Source organism: Pituophis catenifer, unplaced genomic scaffold, assembly GCF_029215685.1.
Source record: "Pituophis catenifer annectens isolate HBS135680 unplaced genomic scaffold, rPitCat1.0.hap2 SCAF_1, whole genome shotgun sequence".
Taxonomy (NCBI): Eukaryota; Metazoa; Chordata; class Lepidosauria; order Squamata; family Colubridae; genus Pituophis; species Pituophis catenifer.
In genome coordinates, this window is record NW_027256881.1 from 331,957,420 (window position 1) to 331,969,774 (window position 12,355).

Below are 12,355 nucleotides of genomic sequence, written 5' to 3' on the forward strand. Positions count from 1 at the left end.
GGGGCGGGGATATGCAGATGAGGGGGGGGTGTAACGTGACTTCGCAAAGGGCCCTCCCCTTTTCCCCTCTGGTTTTCCTGGGGGCGGGCCCGAGGAGTTGTCGTCTCGGGGATTGGCGACACGTCGGTGATTGATTAGGCTGTGTAATCTTTTACCTCACGGAGGGATTTGACTTCTGAGTAAGGGTTGCTAAAGCCTTTGAGATTTCCTTTTTTTTTTTTTTTTTAATTTGATTTATATGCCGCCCTTCTCCAGAGACCCAGGGCGGCTTACAATGCGTTAAGCAATAGCCTTCATACTTTTGTATATTTTTATACAAAGTCAGCTTATTGCCCCCACAAACTGGGTCCTCAATTTACCTACCTTAGAAAGGATGGAAGGCTGAGTCAACCTTGAGCCTGGTGAGATTCGAACTTACAGTAATTGCAGACAGCTGGTGTTAATCACAATGCTTTTAGTCTGCTGAGCCACCAGGCCCTGTGTTTCTCTCTCTCTCTCTCTCTCTCTCTCTCTCTCTCTCTCTCTCTCTCTCTCTCTCTCTCTCTCTCTCACACACACACACACACACACACACACACACACACACAGAGAAATATATCCCGCCTTCATTTTGCCTCTCTTTCCCTTTAGAAGGCGCTACCTAGTGATCTTGAGGTGGAATTTATTTCCTTAGTTCGTTTAGTGACCGTTCAAAGTTAACAGCGGCGCTGAAAAGCGTGGCTGATGACCATTTTCTCACAGTTTACAACCCCCCCCACGATTGTGTGATCAAAAATACAGATGCTTCGCAACTGGTTCATACTTACGACCGTTGCTGTGTGTGGTCCCAAGGTCATGTGATCACCCTTTGCGACCGTCTGACAAGGAAAGTCAAAGGGGAAGCCGGATTCGCTTAACAACCAGGGTAGTAACTTATCGACTGCAGTGATTCACTTAACAGCTGTGGCAAGAAAGGTCGTAAAACGAAGTAAAACTCAATAAATGTCTCACTTAAGAACAGAAATTTTGGGGCTCAATTGTGGTCGTAAGTTGAGGACTACCTGTGCTTTACTTATTTATATTTTCCCTTGCATGAAAGCAAAATATTAACACTATTTATTATCTGCCCTCAATAAAATATATTGTGCGCAATAAGTACATAACTCCTGGGAATACACAAATAAAACATGAGGAAGCTCCTGATATTATTACCTCATGTCTTCATCTTGAAAACATGACCAAGATCCCCAAAACACACAAAAATTCTAGTGAGCAACTGGTTCCATGAAGCAAGACATGAATATTCGCTGTCCTATTTGCTGCCATAGCTTGTTTTGTAACTTTTGAACATATTCATAATTGTGAATTTTCTGGAACAAAAAACAGCAACTTGTTATTAATATGTGCAGAAAGTCCTTACAATCATTCACTTAGTGACCATTTGAAGTTACAATGGCACTGAAATAAAGTGACTTATGACCATTCTTCTCTTTTATGACTGTTGCATAAAACAGTCATATGATCAAAATTTGGATGCTTGGTAGCTGGTTCATATTTATGATGGTTGCAGTATCCCAGGGTCATGTGATCAACTTTTGCGACCATCTGACAAGGAGAAACCAGATTCACTTAACAACCAAGTTACAAACTTAAGAATTGCAATGATTCACTTAACGTGGCAAGAAAAGTTGTAAATGTCGGAATGGTCAAAAAATTGGCAACTCCAAATCTCAACCAACAAATGCTCTGTTTTACACATTGGCAAAATGAATCAGAACACAAAATACAAGCTGAGTGGACATGATCTTGTAGATGACCCTCACTCTGTCAAGGATCTTGGAGGACTCATATCAAATGATCTAAGTGCCAAAGCCCATTGTAACAACATCACCAAAAAGGCATCAAGGGTTGTAAACCTAATCTTGCGTAACTTCTTCTCCGGTAATATTACACTACTAACCAGACCATACAAAACATTTGCTAGACCAATTATCAAATACAACTCATCTATCTGGAACCCACACTGCATATCAGACATAAATACAATCGAGAGAGTCCAGAAATATTTCACAAGAAGAGTCCTCCACTCCTCTGCTTGCAATAAAATACCTTATGCCACCAGACTTGAAATTTTGGGCTTAGAAAATTTAGAACTACGACGCCTTCAGTATGACCTAAGCATAGCTCATAAAATCATCTGCTACAATGTCCTACCTGTCAATGACTACTTCAGCTTCAACCACAAAAGTACACAAGCAGACAGATACAAACTTAAAGTGAACCGCTCCAAACTCGATTGCAGAAAATATGACTTCAGTAACAGAGTGGTCAATGCCTGAAATGCACTACCTGACTCTGTGATTTTATCCCAAAACCCCCAAAATTTTAACCTTAGCCTGGCTACTATTGACCTCATTCCATTCCTAAGAGGTCTGTAAGGGGCATGCATAAGAGCACCAGCATGCCTACCATCCCTGTCCTAATGTTCCCTTTAATTGTATTCATTTTATGTATTCAATTCATGCTTATACTTATATATATTATCTAATAAGTACTCGACAAGTAAATAAATAAATAAAATGGAGCAAAACTCATTTAACAAATGTCTCACATAGCAACAGAAATTTTGGGCTTAGTTGTGGTTATAAATTGAAGACTTCCTGTATTAATTTTATGTAATATAATTATTATAGATTATTCAGTATCTTTGCATATAAAGTGTTATTACAACTCAGATTTTTAAGGTGAAAGATAAAAGCAAGCTTGCATATATCTGCTTATTACAATGTTTGCAAAAGATGAAACAATATTCAGTAATAGAATAACAAAATAACTTTAGTGTATAAATTTCATAGCTGTAAAATACAAGGTTGGGATTTACCTCAAGATGACTGTTTGCAGGAAAGGGCTGGGGATCATAAAAATGTAGGAGTTAGCCATTTCTCTTTTTTATTTATTTTACCCCTTGGAAAGTATGCTGTTTAATCTGAAGGGAAAACATTTTAGACTGCTTTCTGATATTAGGTTATATGTTTGTTATATTAGAAGGCTGAATATATGTCAGCATTTTCTATTAAAGGACTACAGTCAATAATAGCCCAGATTCCAGAATATAATACCATTTTAAAATTTACTAGACATACACTATGTGGCCTTTAAGACAGGATAAACTGTCCTTTTGAAAATCAGTGCTGATAACGCTTCAGTCATACACAATGATTCTTCACTGGATATCAGTGATAAAATTATTGAGATTTAAAGCTATTACAAGACTGCATTACATTATCCAGATTGCAGTAGCCAGTAGATAGTAAGTAGCAAGGAGTTTCCTGTATCTCTTTATTGTTATCTCCTGATCACCCGAATTTTTATACTCCAGAACTGGCACCTCTGTTGTGGCTTTTTCACATGTTTTATAGAGGGTCAAGAAAACCCCTCTAATGTAATCCTCTTGGTTTTCCCAGTGTCATTTCCATCTTTTTCTAAGTACTAAAATGATAATGAAATTACACTTAAATGAGTATTATATCACAATACCTCTATAACATTATCGGGTATTTTTCATTTATTGTCATTTTACCAATGTATGTGCGTGTCCTTTCAAATTTTGAAAGGACACACACACAAATTTCAAGTTTTGATTCCTGGTAATTGCCTGGGCATGTCCCTGCAATTTTCTTGGCAAGATTTCAGAAATGGTTTGCCATTGCCTCCTTCCTAGGGTGAGATAGGTCATCTCACTGGTTTTGTTCCCAGGGCAGGACTTGGACTCATAGTCCCCTGGTTTTTAACCTGATGCCTTAACCACTACATCAATCTACACTAAAAAAAATTAGCAATAGGGCCAGGATTATAGTGGCAATAAAAGTGCTTGAGTTATTATTATTGGAGGTTCAATATGAAATGAGGAGTCAGTTAAGTTTTAGGATTAGGAGAGATTTATCTAGTCTGAACTTTTATATAAACTTACACCTGTTGAATGTATACAAATTATATGGGGTTTTTTTTTTTGTCTGAATTGGTGATGTAATTCACTAATTCACTCAAAAATATGCATAAAATGTATATATTACAAAAAGTGAATACTAAAACACGTTAATGAAAAAAGCATAGACAGATGTATTTTATTTACTAAATTATTTACTAACATGCTTACAGTAACAAATGTGTATAAAATGCATATAGTATGAGAAAAGTATTTGAAAATGCTAGCAGGTTTTTCTGTGAAAATGGGCCAAGACAATCATGGTCAGGAAAGTGAGAAAAAGCAAACCAATATAAATAGCACTTAGACACATATACCACTCCATAGTGCTTTAGAGCACTCCATGGACAGTTTACAATGTCAGCATATTGCCCCCAACAATCTGGGTCCCCATTTTACTGACTTTGGAAGGATGGAGGGCTGAGTCAACCTTGAACCCTGTCAGGATCGAACTCTAGACTGTGGGCAGAGTTAACTTGCAATACTAATCACTGCACCCCAAGGCTCCTAACAAAACCCAGCCCAACCCATCCATGTTGTATGGTATCTGTAGTGCTTCTTCAGTAAAATATTGTAACTGACAATCTTTCCATTAAGTAACTTACGAAAAATGTTTTAAGCATGTAGATACAGAAGACTAGGATCAAAATTTCCCTTCTATCATGTTTATGTTTTGTTATGAGGAATATCATTAGAAAACTTTGAAGTGTTATCTTGTTAGGACTTTCATTACTCTGCAAAATTCTGTAAATATGTCCTGAGCTTTAATAGGTTTAGCTCATCTGCCTCATAAATCGCCATCTATAAGAAAACCAAATTATTCCTAACCACAGTGGGATGGTTAGATCATAGCGAGAGATACATGCAGTATCTCCTAAGAGTATAGAATGTCAACTGCAGTTGATTACAAGTTTACTTGTAAACTTATTTATAATAGAAGACTTTGGAGTGATATATGTGAATGCATGCCCAAAGACTGTGTGTGACCATTAGATGGCAACATAACACCATTTTAAAACTTCTGAATGTTGCTAAAGTGATTTTTTTTGAGACTGATAACACTTTTAAAAAAAGAAAGAGTGGGAACACCTCAAACATACTTGTATAGTTCCCAAGTTAGTTATGGGGCACACAGATTGCAGTGTTGGCAAAATATAGGAATCCTATATTTAATAAGGAAGAGATCCACCTTGTTATATGCTGAAAGACCCTCTGGAAGCTCAAATGCATTCCAAAATTGAATAATCATTATTCACTGATCCACTGCTATGACTCTGTTCTTTTACATTATTTCTGTTTCTTTCACCTACATATGATCTGCTTAAGGAAAAAATATGGCAGAAAATGTTTTGTAGAGTTTTGAGTGCATCTGTAGGTCTTAATAAAGGCAAGTGTATCATCCCCATCTAACCTCATGGTGTGTTTGTGTACTGTGGGCTTTGCTAAATCTTATTTACAATATCTTCCAAAATCCAATATCAAAATTTTGATTTGAGTCTTGCTTGGCCATTTGATTATACAGTACTCCCTTATAATTCCACCATGTAATCTGTGAAGGAAACAAATAGGACCTGGAGGGAAATGTAGTTGGTGGATCACTGTCATAATAAGCCCTCAAGAAGGCAAGAGTATTTTGTGAAACTAGGCAGATGTGCGTGTATGATGTGCGTGTATAAATCAAGAGCACCGAGGGACATACAAGAGACAGGCAAGCACAGATGAGAGATAAGCTTTATGCTTTGGGATTAAATATTTACATTATTTGGGAGTTAGGCTTGTCAGTGATGGATTTGCTAGGAGGAAAAAAGGACCTGGCTTGTGGGAAATAAACAATCATTATTGTTTTTCCAGAGCTTCACTCATTTTTGCATCAGTAACTGTGAAAGTTTACATGCTATAACACTCAATCCCCTACCCTTTCAAAATAATTCCTTATGATGTTAGAAAATGTTGTTTGCAAAGAGAGTATTATGTCCTTTGCAGTTCTAAATGATCCTAATTTTCCTAAATCAGTTGGGCTAAGTCCTGACAGTTCTTATCATATCTTTTTGCTTTTTTTGCCTAAACTCTGATCAAGCATCACTATATAATCTCTCTCTCCCTCCCTCCCCCTCCCTGTCTCCTCTAATTTCTTTGCTCAGATTTACCTTTCTATCTTGGATTAACTCCGTTCACGTCTCCATCCACAATTTCCACATTCTAAACTCCTGTGGCAGTATCTCTCCTCTCCTGTAGTTATCATTCCTACTAACAAATGCTCCGTTACTGTGATTTCTTTAGAACTGAAAATTTTTTTCAAGCTCTGGAGATTTATAGTACAATTTTAAAAGCCAATCATTTCATTTTAACACTTAAATACAATGTAAAGAAAAGGTGTTGCCAGAAAACACTTAATGTTGTAAGGAAAACCAGACAATCAGATAAAAATGTCAATATGTTTTCTGTGGTTACGACAATACTTATTTCACAAAGAAACAGTAACTCAATCTGTAGGGCCAGGCCCCAGTGGCAGCTCAGCAAACTCAAAGTGCATTGTGAAATACATGTGTATACAAACAAACATTCAACATATACATATATACATTTGCACACATATAATGCAGCATTTTTGAGTGCAAATCACAGTTAAACCAATTGCTATCAATAAAATTTGCCTGAACCAACCATTGGTGAGGTTATTACAAATCAAAATATCATTAAGCATAAAGCTACAAAAGTTTTTTTTTTAAAAAAAAGAACAAAAAATACTTGCTGAAAATAAATTAAAAGTGGTAGCCTTCCCAGTAGTAATGCATAACCGGCCTTTCATAAGAGGTACAGTATATGGAAAAAAAATGATGAGACACAATATCATTTTGGTGCATAGAATCATCCTCGTTTGCACCCTCCCTGGATTTCTAATACATAAATATAGTAGATGGAGGTACCACCCTAGCTTTATAATCATTTAGCAGTTTCAGCTCCTTAAATCATAATCTGGCCTCACCAAAATTTTACAAATGAACCTTTAAATCTCATTTGTCTATTCATAAGTTTTATCTGCTACTTGCATTGGCTAATGATTCCCCAGTTTCAACCAACCCTGTCTCTTTTTGAAACTCCATAGAACTGCATTATTTACCCAAAACAGTACTGTAAAAACACAAAATGAATCTATCTCTTCAAATCAGCAGATTAAGCCTTCTAGGGGAAAAATCAATGGATAGAGTGCTATCTAGTTGTGTTCTCTGGAATAGGACAGACCCTTTAATGCATACGGAGAATAAGAGGGACAGAGTGGCTCTCTAACTTGATTTGAACAACTTCAGTGTGGTAACAATCTTTTTTTGTGAACTGCAAAATACATGGAGTGAAGATCCAGGTAACCCAGAAAAACCAAAATAATAGATTTCTTTGAATACTGAAAATAGGGGGGAAATGTGTAAATCCACAATTTTTTCACAATTCGACATAAATTGCTTCTCCCCTAATGTCAGAAAACCAGCTTATTAAAAAAAAACAATTCTATGTTTGTATTTAGAAAAAAAAGTTAAAATGCCCTTTAAAAATAATAGGTTTTTTCTTCAGCGAAATGTTAATGATCAAAAGATTCAAAATAAATAGTGTACATATCACACAAAATTTTTATGAGTAGTCTAATATGAACACATCACTTGGGATAGCTTCTCCCATTTCTTTTAGGAGAAAGGGGCAAAGAAGCCACACGCACCCAAAGCTGTAACAAAGTGGGACATTGATTTCACAGGAAAAAGTCAAATGATTAAAATGTCAGAAGAGACAAATTATCAAATTGAAGTCCCCCCCATCATTAATTTGAAAATTAGCAAGACTTCCAATTACCCTTGTATAGCAAGCAGTTCTGCCAGTTACTATAGTAGTCTTATATTAGAAATTGCTGGGAAGATTAATTAAATATTTTTTAAAATAGTGACTACCTATTTGTGCATCAAAATACTTTCCTCATTTTTTTTTAAAGAACACATGAATTATTTACTCTTTACAGCTGCTATGGAGAAATACATGTCACAAAATAAAAAATAATTTAAAACAATAGGGTTTCCCCCTTACTGGAAAAGTAAAACAAAATCTGTAGTCCCTTCTCTATAGGGCTTCTGAATATTGGAGAAATTGGGTTATCGCTTTCTATAAATCTTTTCATGTGGGATAAAAGGTATCTAAAAGATTAATATAAAGGAGGTGATTTTCAATGCAGCTACCAGATTGAGGCAACATGCAGTCTGAAGGAAGGCCTTCTTGTTTTGAGTATCAGAAATTTGATGCCAAATGCATCCAGCAGGATGAATTTTGTATCTCTTGATAGCATCCCATCACACTAGATAGAACTATTTGAAATTTACAGAGACTGCCTCCTACTTGAATATTTTATGTGAAACTTCCCAGGATGCTGGTTTTGTTACACTTGAGAAAAGCAAACATAATATTTATCTGCACAATTCCCCTTTTTCTGCAATAGCATGTCATTTTAAGATTCCCTTTTTGCTGGGTCAAATCATTGGTCCATCAAGCCCACTATATTATCCTGATTTTCAGCAGGATCATACCGAACTTTTCCTCAAATAAAATTTGCATACTTGGAAAGTGTAGGACTACAAAAAGTCGGACCATTTATCCAACCAACCCAGTACTGTCTGCTTTAACTTGAAAATGTTATCCAGGATCACAGTCAGAACCCCCCCCCCCCCCAGCCTAGAACCTCTAAAAAAGAAGACTAAAGATGTCAGAGACTGAACCTGTGTCCATCTTCAGGCAAAACATTTGTTCTTACACTGAACTAAAAGCTGTATTTCCACCTGGGCTTTCTTAAAACAAGATACAGACTATTTCCAAGTTGAAATCAAAATAAGAAATTAGTGATAGTGAGAAGTCCAGCAGGAAGAATTTTTCCATTTGCCAGGTACAACTCAGATGCTGAGTAGCAACACTGGAAGGAAGACATGACAGTCATAGTCTGATCTCTGATATTTCGCCACCTGGGCAAATAATGTGGTTCAAGCTACAGATTTCTTTGGGGAAGAAAATGTTAATAGTAACACTCCCTTACAATGGGGAGTGAAATCATAGGTTGCTGGCAGCAAGATTTGGGGTGATCCCCTTCTGGCCCTGCCAGAATGTAATCATCATCGGGCCTTCCCTTCACTACGTCCCAAGAGGCAAAAAGGTGATATTTCCTTCCATGTCAAGACATGATTGTACATCAGTCAGGCTCTCTCTTCTTGCTAACTCAGCAGGATCTGCTATGGAACCACTATCCATCTGTGAAAGTGTTCTTTGGTTGTCAAAGTTCAATGCACCCTTTTGTTTGATCAGGGCGTTTCTGTGGGGGCTGCCCAATTTGTCTGTTGGAGAAGGCAATGGCTCATTTGCAGATTCTGAATCATCAGTTGTCCCCAAGGTTTTGGATTCACTATTATCCTCTTCCAAAGGGCTCTCAATCTCTGGTTCAATCTCTGATTCTTCTCCATCTTCCTCCTCTAAAGTAAGCTGAAACTTGAATTTGTCTCCTCCATTTTTCTCTAAACCTGATGCATCTGGGGGAGGTGAAGGACTATGAGGAATCATGCTCTGATACCATTCTCGGTTGTCTTCTAAAGTATCCAGAATCTCCTGAGCATCAGGATGAACTAAATCAGCCCAAGTTTCCCAAAGCGGATGAGCAATATAATCAATGAATCCCACCTGGCAGAAGAAAAACAACACAGAATGTTAAATATGCTAGGGCAGACACTTTGTTGTCCTATCTTTTATAAATCTGTACCTAATTCCTCCTACAATTCCAATTCTACACTTGCAAAAACCAGAGGTATACAAGCAAAAGTTTCCTAACTCAAAATGCTCTGACTGTGAATACCCATGTTTGCTTTTCTCCTTCTCCCTTCCATTCAAGAAGCCATTAAAATTATTGATGGCTATGCTGATATACATAGCTTTTACATTCATTTGTGTTTAGCTTTGTATTTTATTTCACTTTAGCATAAAAATTCAAAAACCCCACCCACAGTTAAACAGCTGTCATCCCCATGCCATCTATAACCTGAAGTTTACTAGCAGTGTCACCTGAGACTTTTCTATGGAGGCATTGTGTTTATCACACATTGGACTAATCTCCATGCCCTTCTCCCGCTCACGATCGCCTTGGTGGAAGAATTCTATCATGATTCGGTCTGTCCACTGGCGATAGAGCTCTAGTCGTTTTGTGGGGTTGCTGAGATCTGCACAGTGTACAATATTCTGCAAAACCTGTGGAGAAAAACAATTATATAACATTTACAGTAGAACTACATCACAAATCAACATATCAAAGAGGAAATATCATTGGAAGTCTTATTTTGACAACTAATATGTTACAGCACTTCAATTTTATTAATAATGTTTAATAATTAAGCGTATGTATGTGCCTCATTCATTTCTTTCTCTGCCTCTTCTCTATTATTTTTCTTAGCACCAAACTCAGACAGATCTTAAGAATATATTTTAAGTTATATGTATCTTTTATATGTATCTTTTAGTGTATCTTTTATACATTAACTAATAAAGCTCTTTGAAGATAATAACATTAAGTTCTGAACAAGAGGACTCCATAGAACTATCATTTGACATTCATGGTTTTAATAACTAGCTACAAAATCTTGAGCTCAGGTCGAACTTTATTTAAGTATGAACTGAGCTTGGAATTCACACCTCTGTTTGAAATGTGCTCTTCTCCATTTTATCCCTGCCCCTTAGTGCCTTACCTGAATGCGATCTGAGTAGTTATCCAAAAGTAGGACTCCCAAGCTGGTCACTTTCTTGGTCTCTACCATTGTCTTCAGATCAGCCAGAAGATTCATATGTTTTGACATATCTGTTGCGAGCACCTGTTTATAACCCCCCACCACAAATACAAAAATTATTTCTCTGTCTTCCTCTCCCTATTTTCAAGAATATTAGAAAGAAGAGACAAGAATCACTTGAGAAACAAAGTATCAGTTTTGAAACAAGAAAAAGTTAACACATATTTTCGGGGGTGGGGGGAGTTTCGTTATGCCTGCAGGCATTTATTCATGCATTCAGGCACACCAATCCTAGTAAAGCAATGTTACACAGAGTAAAGAAATATAATAAAAAATAGGAGGAAGTCAAATAATTTAAAGAATTAAGATGAGAAAAAAAGGCCTTATTTATTTATTTATTTATTTATTTATTTATTTATTTATTTATTTATTAAATTTCTATACCGCCCTTCTCCGAATAGGACTCAGGGCGGTGCACAGCCAAAGTAAAAACAGAGCATACAAAATTTAAAAACAGTATTAAAATAATTAGATATTTTGGCCGTAAATTAAAACAACCCAATTTAAAATCAATTTAAAATTTAACTCAAGCCAGCCCAGCTAGTTGAAATAAATAGGTTTTCAGGGCCCGACGAAAAATCTGGAGGTCTGTTATTGTATGTAACTCTGGGGGAAGGTTGTTCCAGAGGGTGGGCGCCGCACAGAGAAGGCTCTCCCCCTGGGGGTCGCCAGCCGACATTGTCTGGCGGACGGCACCCTGAGGAGGCCCACTCTGTGCGAGCGTACTGGCCGGTGGGAGGCTATTGGTGGCAGAAGGCGGTCTCGTAAGTACCCCCGGCCCTAAGCCATGGAGCGCTTTAAAGGTGGTCACCAACACCTTGAAGTGCACCCGGAAGACCACCGGAAGCCAGTGCAGCTCGCGCAGGAGAGGTGTCACATGGGAGCGCCTCGTCGCCCCCATAATCCCCCGCGCGGCCGCGTTCTGGACCAGCTGGAGCCTCCGGGTGCACCCCAGGGGGAGCCCCATGTAGAGAGTGTTGTAGTAGTCCAGGCGGGAAGTGACTAGTGCCTGAGTGACTGTGCGTAGAGAGTCCTGATTTAGAAAGGGACGCAACTGGCGTATCAGGCGAACCTGATAAAAAGCCCCCCTGGCCACGGCCGTCAAATGGTCTTCTAAAGACAGCCGTGCATCCAGGAGGACGCCCAAGTTACGAGCCCTCTCCGTGGGGGCGAGTAATTCACCCCCAATAGCCAGCGATGGCGTCAGCTGGCTATATCGGGACGCTGGAAGCCACAGCCACTCGGTCTTGGAGGGGTTGAGTCGGAGCCTGTTTCTCCCCATCCAGGCCCGCACGGCCTCCAGGCACTGGGACATCACTTCAAGGGCATCGTTGGGGTGGCCTGGGGTGGAGATGTACAGCTGGGTGTCATCAGCGTACTGATGGAAGTCCACCCCGAAGCCACGGATGATCTCACCCAGCGGCTTTACATAAATGTTGAACAGAAGGGGCGAGAGGACCGACCCTTGTGGCACCCCACAAGCAAGGTGCCTCGGGGTCGACCGCTGCCCCCCCGTCAACACAGATTGCGACCGGTCAGA

The 12,355-nt window shown here is 38.5% G+C and overlaps 1 protein-coding gene across 1 annotated transcript in view; it reads right to left on the bottom strand.

Annotated features, from left to right (window-relative positions):
* Positions 1-8,782: 8,782 nt before the first annotated feature.
* PDE4C (phosphodiesterase 4C) overlaps positions 8,783-12,355 on the bottom strand; it is a 51,013-nt gene continuing 47,440 nt past the window's right edge. Inside the window, exons 13-15 of the mRNA XM_070931753.1 lie at positions 10,717-10,839; positions 10,040-10,222; positions 8,783-9,661 (exon numbers count right to left, since the gene is read on the bottom strand). Of these exons, the coding sequence (XP_070787854.1) occupies positions 9,122-9,661; positions 10,040-10,222; positions 10,717-10,839 (846 nt within the window). The 3' untranslated portion in view covers positions 8,783-9,121. The remainder of the gene's footprint in view (positions 9,662-10,039; positions 10,223-10,716; positions 10,840-12,355) is intronic.